General features: G+C 45.0%; 1 protein-coding gene across 4 annotated transcripts; it reads left to right on the top strand.

Moving 5' to 3' along the window:
* Positions 1 to 694: 694 nt before the first annotated feature.
* On the top strand, positions 695 to 16,569 carry apbb3 (amyloid beta (A4) precursor protein-binding, family B, member 3). 4 transcript variants are annotated; one of them, XM_051394801.1, is made up of 12 exons: positions 695 to 1,420; positions 6,369 to 6,532; positions 9,156 to 9,211; positions 9,313 to 9,361; positions 9,984 to 10,133; positions 10,258 to 10,385; positions 13,315 to 13,429; positions 13,553 to 13,634; positions 13,715 to 13,798; positions 14,007 to 14,122; positions 14,280 to 14,459; positions 14,876 to 16,569. In XM_051394801.1, the coding sequence occupies exons 1-12, from the start codon at positions 1,354 to 1,356 to the stop codon at positions 15,128 to 15,130; spliced, it is 1,446 nt and encodes a 481-aa protein (XP_051250761.1). In that variant the 5' UTR covers positions 695 to 1,353; the 3' UTR covers positions 15,131 to 16,569. The 4 variants fall into 4 exon arrangements, with proteins under 4 accessions (XP_051250761.1, XP_051250760.1, XP_051250763.1 ...); XM_051394800.1 differs by having other exon boundaries at positions 698 to 1,420; positions 9,153 to 9,211; XM_051394803.1 differs by lacking the exons at positions 695 to 1,420; positions 6,369 to 6,532; positions 9,156 to 9,211; ... (1 more) ...; positions 9,984 to 10,133; positions 10,258 to 10,385 and having other exon boundaries at positions 12,497 to 13,429; positions 14,280 to 14,309.
* The last annotated feature ends 2,372 nt before the right edge of the window (positions 16,570 to 18,941 follow it).

The raw sequence follows: 18,941 nt of genomic DNA, 5'->3' as shown, positions 1-18,941 counted from the left end.
AAACAATGGTTGCATTCGCCACAGTTTCAAGCTTTTACTTTGGAGGAGTACTGGTCTGACTTCCTGTAATGTTTGAGCTTCACGAGCTTCCTGCGCTCAAAACTGTTCCGGGACACGTGGCCTTTGTGTCCTACCTATGTGACGTCACTCAGCAGTAATCTGACCTCTGCAGGTAAAAACATCTTTATTATTATTATTATTATTATTATGATTATATATAACATAACATGTAATAATATTTAATAAATATGTATTTAGTTGTTACTTCCTGTCAGTAACTGAAGGTTGAATTAAAAACATCCTTTCTGAAGAGGTGGGAGTGAAATATAATAATAATAATAATAATAATAATAATAATAATAATAATAATATATTTACACTGACAGTGTTATTATATTCCTCCTGACGTCCACACAGGTCAGACACTTTCTAAAAGGACGTCATTCTCCGAGAGGGTTCACTTCCTCCTGACAGGGACAGACAGACTCTGAGCTGTATTGATTGTAAAATATATTGATCATATCAATAACCTCACAGTGAATCACACTGGGAGCTGATATATTTCCACTTCCTGTCTAAACGTCCATTATATATCTAACAAATATCAGAAATAGATTCAATAAACCCCAAACCTCCTTTATTGTCCCAATCAGCCAATCAGCTGCTGAGATATCGTCAATACAGCTGATTATTGATACTGATGCTACTGATGCTACTGGTGATCAGTCAGTGTAACAGCTGGAGAAACTCACACAGCTGTACTCCAGTACACTGTGACATCACCTGTCTGCGCTCATACTGATAGTCTTTATTATTGTTATTGTTGTTGTTGTTGTTGTTGTTGTTGTTTGCATGTTTGTGGACTTTAATGTCATTTTTTACAGTGAAGGTCGAGCGAGGCTGAGAGTCAGAGAGGGAGGGGAGTGATGACATCAGCAGGGGGAGGAGAGAGAGACGGAGAGAGGGAGGGAGGGGGAGAGGGAGGCAGAGGAGGAAAACAGCATCCTTCATCAGACAGAGGAGAGAGAGAGGACGAGCAAGAGAGAGGAGGGTCGAACGAGAACAGAGAGACAGAGAGAGAGAGAGAGAGAGGACGCCGGGACGGAAATAAAACAAAGAAGAAGAAGACTGATGGTGTCGTCTGAGAGAGGGACGGACGGAGGGACGAGAGACACCCAGACAGACAGACAGACTGAGAGAGAGAGAGAGACAGGCAGCACGAGGAGGCTTTAACATCTGTCATCAGGCCTGTGTGTGTGTGTGTGTGTGTGTGTGTGTGTGTGTGAGTGTGTGTGTGTGTGTGTGTGTGTGTGTGTGTGTGTGTGTGAGAGAGTTCAGCTGATTGGACCACACATGCTGGAAGGCGGAGCCATGATGGGCAAAGATTACATGTTGGCGATCCTCATAGTCAACTATGACGGTGAGACACACACACACACACACACACACACACACACACACACACTCACACACACACACACACACACACACACACACACACACACACACACACTCAGACACACACACACACACACACACACACACACACACACACACACACACACACACACACACACACACACACACACACACACACACACACACACACACACACACACACACACACACACACACACACACACACACACACACACACACACACACACACACACACACACTCACACACACTCACACACACTCACACACACACACACACACACACACTCACACACACACACACACACTCACACACACTCACACACACACACACACACACACACACACTCACACACACACACACACACTCAGTCACACACACACACTCACACACACACACACACACTCAGTCACACACACACACACACACACACACTCACACACACACACACACACACACACACACACACACACTCACACACACTCACACACACACACACACACACACACACACACACACACACACTGTGAGGTTTATGAGGACATCTGCAGACGTGAAACTGGGACATCATGTGATCACCACCTGTCACCTGGTTAGCCCCTCCCCCAAACAACCAGCAGGTGTCCAGCTGCTGGTTGTTTGTTTATTTGTTTATCTGCTCTAATGTAAACAACAACAACAACAGGAAGCTATAGAGCAGGTATTGATTGACGTTTAGAGCAGCCAATAGCAGCTAGCGCTATGAGCTAGCCTCAGCGTCTACCTTCCAGTGAACGCAGCCGGACCCGGGACCGACCCGGGACCGACCCGGACCGACCCGGGACCGACCACAATCTCTGAGACCGGCCGGCTGCTGAACCCGGTCCGCCCTACCTCCCCCCCTTACGGCAGATACAGATAGCAGCAGCTAGTTAGCGGTTAGCTACTTTAGCTAAAGCTATTGGTGCTATCCATTTGCCTCGTTACTCCCGGCCGAGTTGGAACGTGTAAATCTCGCAGCTATCTCGCCACATTTCACCGAGACACGCCCCCTTTTGGTCGTAATATCAGCCGTCCCACTCGGGGCTCCTCAGAGTTCACCGAGCTGAACGGGGACGAACGTTCGACTCGCAAAACAAAGATGGCTGTGCCCGTATTGAGCTGTATGTTCTTTGTATTTGTTCTACGCTGGTCGACTTTAAATGCTCCTACACTGTTTACATTGCTGCTTTAGTCTCGGTGTTACTGTGAGTTCAACACAATGTAAACTTTTATTTTCAAGCTGGTTTGCTAAATAGGCTAATGTAGCTAACAATAATACTAGCCTACCACTGGTGGCTCCTGGTGACTCCTGGTGGCCCCTGGTGGCCCCTGAAGGCCCCCGGTGGCCCCTAGAAGCCCCTGGTGGCTCCTGGAGGCCCCTGGTAGCTCCTGGAGGCCCCTGGGGGCCCCTGGTGGCTCCTGGTGGCCCCTGAAGGCCCCCGGTGGCCCCTGGAGGCCCCTGGTGGCTCGAGACAAACGCCACAGCACTTGTTGAAACTGAAATAGGCGAAAATGGCAAAATATTATTGAACTGTAAGACTTGCAATAACGGAATTACTTGAAATGTTAGTGTTTCTGTAGAAAAACATTATTATTATTTCACATTGAGCTTGTTTAGATGATCCACAATCAATAACAACACAGCTGCTGCACTGGTGGCGTCCATGTTCTTTCTGACTCGTAACGCCCAAAGACAAATGGATCTCTATAAGTGGTACAAGACAGGCAATTATGTCACATTCTCGCGTCAGAGAAACTCAGGCGGGGGATTTACGAGACAAATGGATAGCAGCATATCTGTCCATCAGGGAACTCTGTAAATCACAGAGAGTTGAAGCTGAGCAGCCGGAGGACGTCAGAGGGAAAACCAGGAAATATTCCCTCCATAAAATCTGATCCAGTTTCACCAGAATCACTGAATACAGTTAGAAAGCAGAGCTTTGAAAGCTTGTTATAAAGTCTTTTGTACTGTAATCAGCTCAGAAACACTCCAGCGGCGTCCTAATAGAGAAAGCGTTTCATTGGACGACCTCTGCTGGCCGAGCCGCTAACTGCAACAGAGATAAGATGATGTAGTGATCAGGAAGTTGCCTAAAGAGCGCCGGGCTTTGACATAGTGGCCAAACTGTGTAATTACAGCGATGGCGTCCTTAACGTGATGCACACTGACCCTAAAAGACTTTTCCCATAATTCATTGTGAGAGAAGCAGCTTTCACTGAAGCATCTCCGGCTGACATCGTGGACTCGCTCTTTGTTCTGTCGGCGAATCGTTCCCCCCGTGAGCTGCTGTGTGATTGGAGGAAAACACACAGATTAACAACAGTAACTAAAGGGGGCGGGGTTTAGTGACCTCACTGAGATAGACGTACAGGAAGTCACAGGCAGTATGGCGGCGCTGTATCAGGAGGGATTGTGGGACACGAGAAGGACAAACTGTGTGTGAACGAGGTCACAGTGACAGCAGCAGTTTATAAACTGATCCTCCATCAGCTGTTAGCTCAACCGCCTGATTCACTGACACTGACCTCTGACCTGCAATCAGGATTATCTGCTTTATGTGCTTTATACCAACAAAGAGCTGCTTTCTGCTCCACAACAAACTCAGTACAACTCACAGTATGACTGACTCACAAACATGTTATCGGTCGCTGAGAGAAAGTCTGTCCTATAATGAGGTCAAACTAAAAGATAAACGCATTTATGACAACATTTTACACGTTTTTCTCTGATAAAACTGATAAAAAGCTCTTCAAAGTCAAAGTCAGCTTTATTGTCAATTACTTCACATGCACCAGACATATAAAGTAATCGAGAGGACGTTTCTCACTCTCCCACGGTGAAACAGATAAAGTGCACAGGCACAACAGACAAGACATATTCCTAATACTAAAAAGATAAAAAAAAAAGGATTGACAATAAAATATAAAATATACAATAATATAAAATATACAATATACAATACCTTTCCTGCAGTAAACCCCAGTGTACAATGTAGATCCCAGTAAAGAAGGAAAGGTCATCATAAATGTAGAGAATGTTTGTCATTGAGTCAGAGTTTAGGGCCGGTCCCTGACTTTACCTCTAGTCTTATTCCTGATGAAGATCTGTGTGAGAACAGTTACACAGGTTTCTGTTGCTCATTCTTTGTGTGCAAAGTGAATACGTAAGAACTCCCTACAAAATATATTCTCTATTTCAAACTGAAGCATCCATTTTTTATTTCTGAGGAATAAACTGCAAAACAATGAATTGTTCCCTATTCTTTATCATTATTATTGTATATCATAACTTTTACCTATTCTGGCTAAAGGAAGACAAAAAGCTGCTCTGATTTTACACAGGATGGTTTATATATTCACACCTTGTTAGCTAGTGTTAGCAAAGTGCTAGCTAACTGGCTACATATATATAGTCACACCTTAAGTTAGCTAATGACGAGTGCTGTAGATTAGTTAGCTGGTTCTATAGATTAGTTAGCTGGTTAGCTACATGAAGATTCCCTCTATTTTAATTCCTACATTGTCCTGAGATTGTCTGGAATTCAGGATTTACAGACAGCAACTGCAGCCGAAGCTCAGAAACAGCGAGGGAGAGCGCAGTGACAGCGAAGGAGAGCGCAGTGACAGCGAGGGAGAGCGCAGTGACTGCGAGGGAGAGCGCGGTGACAGCGAAGGAGAGCGCAGTGACAGCGAGGGAGAGTGCAGTGACAGCGAGGGAGAGCGCAGTGACTGCACTTACCGTGGTTGGATTCTGGAGTTACTGACATTTTTACAAGGTTGTTTCTCTCAGACTGAGTGAGACTGAACTTACAAACAAGATAAAATACTTCAGTTTGAGTCAGAACTGTAGTAAATGCAGTTATTGTTATATATAACGATATATATATCGTTATATATATTATAGTGAATATAATGTGAAATATCAGTTTGCTCAGTGATCGAAGAGCTCAGTTAGGAAGCAGCGCTTCAGTCACGTTCAAACACTAAATAAAGACCTTCAGTCCATGAGTTCAAACATCAGTCGATTACGTTCCAACCCTTTAAACTTGTTCTGAATGAGTGCAACAAACTGCTGACTGTAGTTCTTCCTGTTGTATTGATCGTTCCTCCTCCGGTCGTATCGGTGTCTCTCAATCAGCTGATTCAGCGTTTGGTGTCTCTGAGCTTCATTAATTATTCAGTTTCTGTCTTCCTGTCCAGCAGTTTGACCTCTGCTCAGGTCCCCATACCCTTAATGTACCGGTCCATAACAACAGTCACATAAATCCCATCATACACTGCTTTATGACAAACAGTCGTGATGTTTTATATATTTATTTTTAATGAAATTGTGTGAGGAAGTGTTCGTGATAGCCAACATAACGATTTATATATTTCATTCAGAGAGAGAAACACCCACAAAGCTAACATCACTGCAAATACGTGGTCATATTGTGCTTTTAGCTGGCTGTTATTTAGCATTAGCTTGCTTGCTAACATGGAGAAATTGCTAGCAAGCTAATTTAGCAAAAATGGCTGCAATACGCCTTCATACCGTTATATCATCATTATTATTGATTAGTTGTTAGCAGCTCCTGTTAACATTACATCACTCTTGGCTAGTGGAAAGCTATCATCAGCTTTGTACTGTTAGCATAGTTCATTGTTGGCTAAAATCAACCGTTAGAATAAATAATGGATCATCTTAGCTGGAGAAGCTAACTGTCTGTCAAATCAGATAGTATTTTGCTAGGCATAATGTTAGCAGCCAGCTAGCTGTGTTGCAGTTATAAAGGTATAAAGAGGATGGTGACACGCAGCTAACAAGCTATGATAGCATCCATTGACAGTTTGATCAACATGTAACCATCGGCGGCCTGTGGGGGGTGCTAGCACGAGTTAGCTTCATGTTGTTCATGTGCCGGTGCAGACAACATCTGGACAGACCAGAACCTGCTGCTGGATCCGGACCTTCCCTCCGGCTGGAGGACCATCAAAGACTCCACAGGAACCTACTACTGGCACGTTCCCACCGGGGCCACCCAGTGGCAACACCCCCGCCTCAGTGGGACGCCACCGCCGCTGGAGGCTCAGGTCAGACCGTCTTTAAATTCTATTCTACATTTTACAGGGAGCCAGTGCAGAGTAGCTAGTACAGGAGAGATGTGATCTCTTTTTCTAGTTCCTGTCAGTACTCGTGCTGCAGCGTTCCGAATTAATTGGAGCGTTTTAATGGACTTATTGGGGCAACCTGATAATAAAGAGTTGCAGTAATCCAGCCTTGAAGTAACAAATGCATGGATTAGTTTTTCTGCATCTGTATGTGATAGGATGTGTCTAATTTTTGTAATATTACGTAAATGAAAGAAGGCGGTCCTAGAGGTCTTTATGTGGGAGTTAAATGACAAATCCTGATCAAAGATAACTCCAAGATTCCTGACAGTGGTGCTAGAGGCCAAGGTAATGCCATCTAGAGTAACTATATCTTTAGACAGTGAGTCTCTAAGATACAAGAATTTCATTTTTTTCTGAGTTTAACATCTGAAAATTGCAGGTCATCCAGGATTTTATGTCCTTAAGACACGTGTTAATTTAGATAATTGATTAATTTCATCGGGCTTGATTGATAGATATAACTGCGTATCATCTGCATAACAGTGAAAGTTAATGGAGTGATTCCTAATAATGTTGCCTAAAGGGAGCATATATAAAGTAAATAGTATTGGTCCAAGTACAGAACCTTGTGGAACTCCATGACTATCTGTAGTATTTATTGAAGATTCATCGTTAACATGTACAAACTGCGAGCGATCTGATAAATATGACTTAAACCAGCTTAGTGCGGTTCCTTTAATGCCAATTTGATGCTCAAGTCTCTGTAAAAGAATATTATGGTCAATGGTGTCAAATGCAGCACTAAGATCTAATAATACAAGTACAGAGACAAGTCCATTGTCAGAAGCAGTCAGAAGGTCATTATTAACTTTAACCAGAGCTTTCTCTGTGCTGTGATGAACTCTAAATCCTGACTGAAAATCCTCAAATAAACTATTGTTATGCAGAAAGTCACAACTCTTTGGCGACTACTTTCTCCAGAATCTTAGAGAGGAAGGGGAGGTTAGAGATTGGTCTATAGTTGGCTAAAACCCCTGGGTCAAGAGTGGGCTTTTTAAGAAGGGGTTTAATTACAGCTACTTTAAAAGGACTGTGGTACATATCCTGATAATAAAGAAAGATTAATCATATCCAGTAAAGAAGTGCCAATTAAGGGAACAACTTCTTTAAGCAGCCTAGTTGGGATCGGGTCCAATAGACAGGTTGATGGCTTCGTTGTAGAAACTTTGGAAGTTAACTGATGAAGATCGATAGAAGAAAAACAGTCTAAATATATATCTAAGTTTACATTAGATAAAGTCCCTGAACTTTGAGAGCCACTGATAACTGTTGATGGCAGTTGGTGATTATTTTCTCTCTAATAGTAATAATTTTATTATAAAAGAAGCTCATGAAGTCATTGCTACTTAAACCAGTTTAACCACGTCTACATTAACCCAGTCCACTTTGACCCAGTCCACTTTGACCCAGTCCACTTTGACCCAGTCCACTTTGACCCAGTCCACTTTGACCCAGTCCACTTTGACCCAGTCTACATTAACTGTCAAGTTCTGTGTGTTTTGTGATTGACCACAGCACTGCCCAAACTTGAAAAACTGCTTGATCTCTGATGGACGCAAAGGACAACTCAAATCTGTTCACTTTTTGGTTTTTTATTTTCTTGAAGATGGTTTGATAAATTGGGATGGAGCAGAATAGGTTGATAACCTTTAAGATACAAACAAAATACATTAATTAGTTACAAATAAATCACTTTCTCAAATAATAATAAATTAATGTTACTGAATCCTCAAAACCAAACCAAACAAAGTAATTTAGATTAACCTAGGATCTCTACTAGTTAATAATTAAAGTACAAATCCCACAATTAAACCTATATAATAATTAAACAATATACATGCTTTGTGTAACATTACTTCTTCCAAGATCTGTTAACATAGTAAAGTTTTCAACTATTTAACTTAAATTGCACATTTCACCAAGCAAAAGTCATATAGTCATAAGCATGACCTCAACACATTCAACCAAATTCTGTCCTACCAGTTGCGTCTCTAGATGATCAGGAGCTGTGGTCATAGTACCTCTTCAGGAATGGGTGAGAGGGCCAACTGAGCTTTTACCAAACATTTCAAATGCCATGCACTCCCTCTGGGTGCGCAGGTGAATATGGTCCCAAGAGCACTTCCTGAGAAGTTAGTTCCACCAACTCTGTTGCATGGTTGTCCCCTGCAGGTTGGGAGTGCTCCTGGGTGAATCTAGGCTGGAGTGCTCAGTACAACTTTTAACCCTGAGTTGACACAACATTAACCCAGTCCACTTTGACCCAGTCCACTTTGACCCAGTCTACATTAACCCAGTCCACTTTGACCCAGTCCACTTTAACCCACTCTACATTAACCAAGTCCACTTTAACCCAGTCCACTTTGACCCAGTCTACATTAACCCAGTCCACTTCAACCCAGTCCACTTTAACCCAGTCTACATTAACCCAGTCCACTTTTGAACCCAGTCTACATTGACCCAGTCTACATTAACCCAGTTATTATTTACTGTCATGAGTCAATGGTATGATGTCTTCTTCTGTGGTGTTGTATCTCAGCAGGAGGAGGGTGGACAGCAGAGCTCCAACAGAGAGACAGACAGACCACCTGAGACCAGGTAACACACACAGACCACCTGAGACCCCCCCACACACACACACACACACACACACACACATACACACACACTGGATGAATAAAGTGTGTTTTCTCTCTAAGGTCTTCGTGGCATGAAGATTTTCTCACCAACTACGACCCCAACTCCAAGGTAACAACAATAATAATAATAAGAAGAAGAAGAAGAAGAAGAAGAAGAAAGTATATTTAGCAATAATACTGTAAAACTTTTAATAATAGCCCGGGCGTTTATTTGCTTAAATCACTGAACTCCCCCTGCCTTTATTGGGGACAGGCCTCTATTTGGGACAGGCCTTTAATTCCTTTAGCACCAAACTAAACTCTAACTGCTGCTTCTGTTGAGATTTTGTTCAGCAAATTTGACAACTAACATGATGATTATGATGCTTCAGAGGTTTTTTACTTCAGTGTTGATAGTTTTCGTAAAATATAGTGAACGATTGAATTGTGGAGAATCGATAACTGAAGTGTAAACATTAATATTTGTGTACGAGATTGAGAACACTTAAAACTCGCTCAAGCAGGCGACCCGGTGGGTTTTAAGAGGTTTTATACATTGAGATAATTTCTATAAATAATGGAGACCTGCGTTTATTTATCAAAACGTGTAGCCACACCAGGCTTTTAAAAGAGACCTGCGTCTATTAGAGACCCTGCTTTTACTGGAAGGATTACAGTAATCTGTCTGTCTGTCTGTCTGTCTGTCTGTCTGTCTGTCTGTCCGTCTCCCTCCCTACCTGTCTGTCTGTCAGTGCTTTGCTGTCAGGTCTCTGGGCTGGTTGGAAGTGGAGGAGGAGGACCTGTCTCCCGGTCGCAGCAGTCTCGCTGTCAGTAATGTCATCCAGCAGCTAACTCACTGCAGCAGCCCTGAGCAGAGAGACAGGCCAGGGGCCTGGGGGGAGGTGAGACATCCTCCAAACCTGTCTGTCTGAATTCAGCACAAACTGACCCAGAATTAGTCTGTCTGTCTGTGTGTCTCATTGTCTGTCTGTCTGTGTGTCTCACTGTCTACCTGTCTGTCTGCAGGGGAGGGAGATGATGCTGGTCCTGAAGAAAGACACTCTGTCCCTGTTGGACCCTTTAGACCACACCCCCCTGCACTGTCAGCCAATCATCAACATTCGTGTCTGGGGGGTGGGCTGCAACAACGGCAGGTGAGCCAATCAGAGAGCAGACTGATCTGTGATGTCATTAATCATTTAAAACATTACACTAATATATAGTTGTTCTGCTAGCTCACCTGCTAGCTCACCTGGTAGCGTCTCTGCTCCAGCGGTTGTGGGTTTGAGTCCGACCTGCGTCTCTTTGCTGCTTGCATCCTGTCTCTCTGTCCCCTCTCCTGTCTCTCTCTGTCCCCTCTCCTGTCTCTCTCTCCCCTCTCCTGTCTCTCTCTCTCCTCTCCTGTCTCTCTGTCCCCTCTCCTGTCTCTCTCTGTCCCCTCTCCTGTCTCTCTGTCCCCTCTCCTGTCTCTCTGTCCCCTCTCCTGTCTCTCTCTCTCCTCTCCTGTCTCTCTCTCCCCTCTCCTGTCTCTCTCTCCCCTCTTCTGTCTCTCTCTCTCTCCTCTCCTGTCTCTCTGTCCCCTCTCCTGTCTCTCTCTCTCCCCTCTCCTGTCTCTCTGTCCCCTCTCCTGTCTCTCTCTCTCCTCTCCTGTCTCTCTGTCCCCTCTCCTGTCTCTCTGTCCCCCTCTCCTGTCTCTCTCTCTCCCCTCTCCTGTCTCTCTCTCTCCTCTCCTGTCTCTCTCTCCCCCTCTTCTGTCTCTCTCTCTCTCCTCCCTCCTGTCTCTCTGTCCCCTCTCCTGTCTCTCTCTCTCTCCCCTCTCCTGTCTCTCTGTCCCCTCTCCTGTCTCTCTCTCTCCCTCTCCTGTCTCTCTGTCCCCTCTCCTGTCTCTCTGTCCCCTCTCCTGTCTCTCTCTCTCCTCTCCTGTCTCTCTGTCCCCTCTCCTGTCTCTCTCTCTCCTCTCCTGTCTCTCTGTCCCCTCTCCTGTCTCTCTGTCCCCTCTCCTGTCTCTCTCTCTCCTCTCCTGTCTCTCTCTCCCCTCTCCTGTCTCTCTGTCCCCTCTCCTGTCTCTCTCTCCCCTCTCCTGTCTCTCTCTCCCCTATCCTGTCTCTCTCTCCCCTCTCCTGTCTCTCTCTCCCCTCTCCTGTCTCTCTGTCCCCTCTCCTGTCTCTCTCTCTCCTCTCCTGTCTCTCTGTCCCCTCTCCTGTCTCTCTCTGTCCCCTCTCCTGTCTCTCTCTCCCCTCTCCTGTCTCTCTCTCCCCTATCCTGTCTCTCTCTCCCTCTCTCCTGTCTCTCTCTCCCCTCTCCTGTCTCTCTCTGTCCCCTCTCCTGTCTCTCTCTCTCCCTCTCCTGTCTCTCTGTCCCCTCTCCTGTCTCTCTCTGTCCCCTCTCCTGTCTCTCTCTCCCCTCTCCTGTCTCTCTCTCCCCTCTCCTGTCTCTCTCTCCCCTCTCCTGTCTCTCTCTCCCCTCTCCTGTCTCTCTCTCCCCTCTCCTGTCTCTCTCTCCCTCTCCTGTCTCTCTCTCCCCTCTCCTGTCTCTCTCTCCCCTCTCCTGTCTATCAATAAAAACTTATAATTTTGCTAACCTTAGCTTTCAGAAGTAGCTAGTTAGCAAGTGTTTTGTTCTGTCGGTAACTAACCAGCTAGTTAGCGATAGCTACGGTTAGCTCTGTTTCCTGTCTGTCAGACTTGTTTGTGTACGTAGCTAGGCTAACAGTTTCCCCTGCTTCCAGCCTTTGTGCTAAGCTAGGCTAACAGTTTCCCCTGCTTCCAGCCTTTGTGCTAAGCTAGGCTAACAGTTTCCCCTGCTTCCAGCCTTTGTGCTAAGCTAGGCTAACAGTTCCCCCTGCTTCCAGCCTTTGTGCTAAGCTAGGCTAACAGTTCCCCTTGCTTCCAGCCTTTGTGCTAAGCTAGGCTAACAGTTCCCCCTGCTTCCAGCCTTTGTGCTAAGCTAGGCTAACAGTTCCCCCTGCTTCCAGCCTTTGTGCTAAGCTAGGCTAACAGTTCCCCCTGCTTCCAGCCTTTGTGCTAAGCTAGGCTAACAGTTCCCCCTGCTTCCAGCCTTTGTGCTAAGCTAGGCTAACAGTTCCCCCTGCTTCCAGCCTTTGTGCTAAGCTAGGCTAACAGTTCCCCTTGCTTCCAGCCTTTGTGCTAAGCTAGGCTAAACAACGACAGCACTCACTCGTGGTTTGATGTGTTTGCGCTAACACTGTGACTCTCTCTGTTTCTTTAACACGCCCCCCCCCACACCTCCACCTGGGCAGGGACAGGTAAACCCGCCGCACTCACAACCTCCTGTCTATGTTAGGGCCGATTATTGATCTCACCTGCTGATCACATGATCACCTGTCCACAACAGCATGACCAGAGTGTGTGTGTGTGTGTGTGTGTGTGTGTGTGTGTGTGTGTGTGTGTGTGTGTGTGTGTGTGTGTGTGTGTGTGTGTGTGTGTGTGTGTGTGTGTGTGTGTGTGTGTGTGTGTGTCTGTGTGTGTGTCTGTGTGTGTGTGTGTGTGTGTGTGTGTGTGTGTGTGTGTGTGTGTGTGTGTGTGTGTGTGTGTGTGTGTGTGTGTGTGTGTGTCTGTGTGTGTGTGTGTGTGTGTGTCTGTGTGTGTGTGTGTGTGTGTGTGTCTGTGTGTGTGTGTGTGTGTGTGTGTGTGTGTGTGTGTCTGTGTGTGTGTGTGTGTGTGTGTGTCTGTGTGTGTGTGTCTGTGTGTGTGTGTGTGTGTGTGTGTGTGTGTGTGTGTGTGTCTGTGTGTGTGTGTGTGTGTGTGTGTGTCTGTGTGTGTGTCTGTGTGTGTGTGTGTGTGTGTGTGTGTGTGTGTGTGTGTGTGTGTGTGTGTGTGTGTGTGTGTGTGTGTGTGTGTGTGTGTGTGTGTGTGTGTGTGTGTGTGTGTGTGTGTGTGTGTGTGTGTGTGTGTGTGTGTGTGTGTGTGTGTGTGTGTGTGTGTGTGTGTGTGTGTGTGTGTGTGTGTGTGTGTGTGTGTGTGTGTGTGTGTGTGTGTGTGTGTGTGTGTGTGTGTGTGTGTCTGTGTGTGTGTGTGTGTCTCTGTGTGTCTCTGTGTGTGTGTGTGTGTGTGTTGCGTTCAGGGACTTTGCCTTCGTGGCGGGTGATAAGGACAGCTGCGTGCTGAAGTGTCACGTGTTCCGCTGTGACGCTCCAGCTAAAGCCATCGCCGCGGCGCTGCACGAGATGTGCTCTAAGGTCAGTGGGTGCTAACGCTAACGTGGCTAGATATATAGCTTAGCCTAACGTTAGCTCTCTGGCTCGTAGCATAGCATCAGTCAGGAACCTTCCGGAGGTCTAACGTCTGCCGTCTGTCCGTAGATGTTGTCGGAGAAGACGCTGATGAGGCCGTCGCGCTCTCTGACGATGGAGAGTATCTCACCTGAAGACCTGCCTAGACAAGGTGACTCACCTGTTCTCTGACATCAGCAGCCGCTCTCTGATTGGTCCTCTGCTGACGGCTCCGTGTTTGTTGTGTTTCAGTGGAGTTTCTGGAGGCGGTCCGGCAGCAGGTCCAGAAGTTCCAGGTCCAGTACATCGGAAACCTGCCGGTGTCCAGAGCCATGGGTAGGACTCACCTGCTGACACGCAGCGCTGTGATTGGCTGAAGCCCTCAGTATTAACAAATTAATAAATAATAATAATAATAATAATTATTACCAGTAGAGTCAGTAAGTTTTACACTAATTGCTTTATAACGTTATTAATTATAATGCGTAGCATTAAAACACACCTGCTGTTACCATGGTAACCACCAGGTGTGTGTGTGCTGCAGGTATGGAGGTGTTGAATCGCGCCATCGAGAGCATCATGAACTCCACCGACAGAGACGAGTGGGAGCCGACCGTCATCCACATCACCGACAACGTTATGTCTCTGTGGAAGGGACAGGTAACGCCATCATCATCATCATCATCATCATCAACATCATCATCAACATCATCATCATCATCAACATCATCATCATCATCATCAACATCGTCATCAACATCGTCAGCAAGGTCGCCACCGCTCACTCTGTGTCTGTCTTCTGATTGGATCCCGACAGGAAGGGGAGGAGCCTTTCTGGGAGTGTCAGGTACGTTTCCTCACCTTTCTGGGCGTCGGCCACGACAGTCACACCTTCGCTGTGATCGTTGATGGCGGCACGCAGCGGTTCGAGTGTCACGTGTTCTGGTGCGAGCCGGACGCAGGAAACCTGTCTGAGGCAGTCCAGGCTGCGTGTATGGTGAGTAGCACACCTGGACGCCACAGGTACACTCGTTTAACAGCACCTGGAGGGAAGTCAGACAGGTTTGTTTGTGGATATAATACAGTAACATATTATATTATGTATACATTGAATTATCTACATCTTTTAATTAAAATATTAAATATTAAATATTAAGATCCTTTAAGGGAGAAATTCTCTGCAGCTAATCCAAGTGGAGAATGTACCTTTACTAAGCCCCGCCCCTTTCCACTCTGTGCTCCAATCACAGTTTAGCAACGTCCTCCTGTCCTTAGATATGCTAAGCTAGGCTAATCTATGTTGGAAAGGCAACCACAATATGAAGATGGTGAAAAGATAAAAGAGACAAATATATAAAGTCACATCTTAAGTTGTTGTAATGTGACTTTACTTCCTGTGTTTCCCTCGCTCAGGTCCAGTATCAGAAGTGTCTGGTGGCTCAGACTCCTCCTCCGAGGACAAAGTCATGGCGTGTGAACCCGTCGAAGGTCAAACGGGCCAACTCCATGGACGGCGCCGCTTTCCCTCCTCTCACATCCCGTCACCATGGCAGCAGCGGCGGCGCTATGATGGTGCCGAGGATCACCAAGGGCAACGGCAGCAACGTGAGGAAGGGGATGATGGCCTTCTTCGAAACCTTCCGGAACAAACAGGCCGCCACCTCCTAATGACGGGGCGGGGCCACCAGAGACAGCAGCCACCCTCCAGGACTGAAATGTGTTCGCCAAGACCACGACGGCGTTCTCTACACCGACACGTGATTGGCTGCACGGCTCTGGTGGTCCGACCGGCTGACTCCATCACCAGCGACCAGAGACCGCAGTCGCCTGTTATTTGGACCAGAAAAACACCTGATTGTATCACCTGTTGAACAACGACTGGACCCGATCAGACCGACCCGTCTCGGTCCACATCCATGATCCTGGACTCAGACCAGCGGAGCTACGGAGGATCATTTTACCCAAAACTAAAAGAGAAGCTGCCTGAAATATAAACGATGATTATTATACGTCTCAGGATAATGAGGTCATAATTAATGTTTGAATATATATATTGACACAAAGGAAATAATCAATAATCATTAGATTTTATCCTTTGAGGTCAGCTGTGCTCTACGGAGGCCCACTTCTGCCAATACATTCAATTTACACTTACCATTTAATATTATTATTATTAAGTTGGCAGAAATGGGCTTCCATAGTCTTCACTTAATCAATAACCTCGATAGAATCAACCCTGTGATACTTTCCCTCCACTGTTCTGTGACAGTTATTGATTATGATTCCTTAAATTTCTCCTTTAAAGAACGTAGAGCTCAGACGCTGCAGTGAGTGAGTCTGACCACCGGGGGGCAGAACAGAGCCGTCACTGTGTCCATCCACAATCCACTGTTTAGATCTTGGTGCTTTTTAACTCTAGATTTGAACCGGATGAAGGATTTTAGTCATCGGACGTCTGGATCTTAAGTTATCAGAGAAACAAGCTGAGCTAACGTTAGCAGCAGCTCGGCTCGCAGCCCCTCCGGGACGTCCTTTGTCTGTCCAACAGCGTGGGAGAAGCAGTGATTGTTAAGGTGGAACTGCTTTATTCAGTGTGTTTAGTGGTTTTAATCAGCGGGTCTGTTTGTGTTGGAGAGGAGGAGACCTCTGTGGGTAGAAACAGGAAGTTCCTCAGAGGATCTGAGCGATACGACTGAATGAACTGAATAAGATAACAAACGATAAAAAGAGAAACAAAGAGTTGAAGATCCAGTCCGACAGTATGTGACCTGCTGCACTTAAATGCCTCATGACCCGGTCAGTAAACACACCACAAACAAACAAACAAACAAACATTAATCTAAAGTCAACAGCAGTTGGACTGTGACAGTTAGAGCATGTGTGATAGCTGAATGTAGAGCTGGAGCTCACATATATAACTTATATTAAACATATTTAACGGACTGCGAGCTGCCTCCTGATTGGCTGAAGCACCTGTAGATAGAAGCTTTAGTGGTGTGTTCAATGTCAGTAGGAAATATGAGCGAGAGGGTCTGTGTATATCTGCAGTAAAGACAAACCAATGATGTCATGTACAAATGAACTTAGAAATAAACAAATAAACATTCTGTTGTTGTTTGTAAACAATTAATAACACGATGATGAGATGGCTAGTAAAGCTAATGCTACATTAGCATTATGTAGCATTGCTTGGTTAGCTAACTTTAGCTTGCTTGCTAACGTAGACATACTGCTAGCTAAGCTAACATCACTAATAATAAAGAAATCATTCATCGTTAACCTTTAAATGATCAATAACGCATCCATCCTTCAACCGATCAATAAGAAACTATTAATCGATCAATAAAGTTATTTTTCAACAGGAACATGAGGGAGAGAAAGAGGTGAGATGGGGAGGAGGGTGAGACAGGGGGAGGAGGGTGAGACAGGGGGAGGAGGGTGAGACAGGGGGAGGAGGATGAGCTGAAGGTTGGGAGGCTGCCTCAGACCTCACCCTGTCCTTGTGCTGCTGCAGCTGTTTCCTTGCACTTATCGATCAATCAGCTCATCGATCAATCAGCTCATCAGTCAATCAGCTCATCGATCAATCAGCTCATCAGTCAATCAGCTCATCGATCAATCAGCTCATCGATCAATCAGCTCATCGATCACCAGGAGACTCTCTGACATTAAGGAGTTGAAGGTAAGTTGAGATTCTGTCAGACACCAGACTCCACTAAACAAACGACTGTTTAAGTTCAACCTGCTTTACTGCGCTTATATAATGTCATTAAATAAGTTTAAGTTGTAAAAGTGATCAGTTCTTTAAGATCACAGTGATGATCAATGTGATTGATCAGAATTAAAGAACAGAAACTTAGAATTTGTAAAACATCATAAATGTTAAGTGTTCAGTTAATTCTCCCTGCTGCACCTGAAAACATTAAACTGCAGGATTTATGAACAGAGTCTGGCATCACATGACTTACTGCCCATTTCACTGTTGTGGTTCTTTAATTATTATGGAGTGTTTTATCAGTTTTCTAAATGTTGTTTTAATGTTTTAATGGAAAGTTTGCTGAAGATTGAATTGAAGATAATTAAAGGAACTCAGACTCACTTGCAAACCTACAGCGTTACAACTTAACAGCATTACAGCCTTACACCGTTACAGTGTACAGCGTTAAAGCGTAACAGCGTTACAGCTTAACAGTGTTACATCGTTACACCGTTACACCGTTACAGTGTACAGCGTTACATCGTTACACCGTTACACCGTTACACCATTACAGTGTACAGCGTTACATCGTTACATCGTTACACCGTTACACCGTTACACCATTACAGTGTACAGCGTTACAGCGTTACATCGTTACATCGTTACACCATTACAGTGTACAGCATTACATCGTTACATCGTTACACCGTTACAGTGTACAGCGTTACAGCGTTACATTGTTACATCTTTACACCGTTACAGTGTTACAGTGTACAGCATTACATCGTTACATCGTTACACCGTTACACCGTTACAGTGTACAGCGTTACATCGTTACATCATTACAGCGTACAGCATTACATCGTTACATCATTGCATCGTTACAGTGTACAGCGTTACATCGTTACACCGTTACAGTGTACAGCGTTACACCGTTACAGTGTACAGCGTTACAGTGTTACAGCGCCTGTGTAGATTAAAACTTTATTGAGTATTGATTGATTGATGGACAGTTTATTGGACAGGAGCAGACTGGTTCAACTGGCAACATGTTTACTGGTTTTATTTTCTCTAAACAAACAAAACGTCTGTTTACCAGTGAAAAGCCGAGTCAGCACTGAGACGGAGAGAGTCTGTTTCTATACGCTGGTTGTCATGGAAACCAGGAGATTAGATTACAGTCGGTATGAAGGAAGAGGAGATTATTCATATGGAGATTTTAAATGTTCACATTGTGTTTGGAACCGAACATTTACAGCGAGCTCGAATAATAATAAAAATAATATAATAATAATAATAATAATGAGTGTGCTTAACTCAAAGAGAATATTAATGTAATTATTTAAAGTAATTAAATAATGTCAATTACAACTAGCTCAACTAGCTCAAGTAGCTTAATTAAATTTAGTGCAGATTTTTGGCAATTTACTCTCGGTAGCATTTAGCTAATTTAAGATGTGACTAATATTTTAGTTTCTTTTATCTTTGAATCATCTTCAAAATGTGTTTGTCTGTTCAACATAGATTAGCCTAGCATAGCATATCTCAGTACAGGAGCAACAGGGGGCGGGGCTTAGGGAGGGTCAACAGTTGCTTCCTGGTCAGTCAACGTAAATCTTTCAATTCACTTATTTAAAGTATAATAATAACTAATAACTAATAACTAATAACTAATACTTCTGGAAACTGTTTCTGCTTCCAGATTCTGTCCGTCCTGCTGACCCACCCGTCCGCTGTCCGTCCGCCGTCTGTCCGTCCAGATGAGTGACCACCCTCCTCCGT

The sequence above is a fragment of the Dicentrarchus labrax genome, unplaced genomic scaffold (assembly GCF_905237075.1).
Source record: "Dicentrarchus labrax unplaced genomic scaffold, dlabrax2021, whole genome shotgun sequence".
NCBI lineage: Eukaryota > Metazoa > Chordata > Actinopteri > Moronidae > Dicentrarchus > Dicentrarchus labrax.
The sequence above is the reverse complement of the archived record's forward strand: the minus strand, read 5'-3'. Positions and strand labels throughout refer to the sequence as shown.

Coding starts and splice junctions, on each gene's coding strand:
- apbb3 (XM_051394799.1), top strand. CDS start 12,587: ATGACCAGAGTGTGTGTGTGTGTGTGTGTGTGTGTGTGTGTGTGTGTG. Junction 13,430..13,552: donor TGCACGAGATGTGCTCTAAG/GTCAGTGGGTGC, acceptor GTCTGTCCGTAG/ATGTTGTCGGAGAAGACGCT. Junction 13,635..13,714: donor TGAAGACCTGCCTAGACAAG/GTGACTCACCTG, acceptor GTTGTGTTTCAG/TGGAGTTTCTGGAGGCGGTC.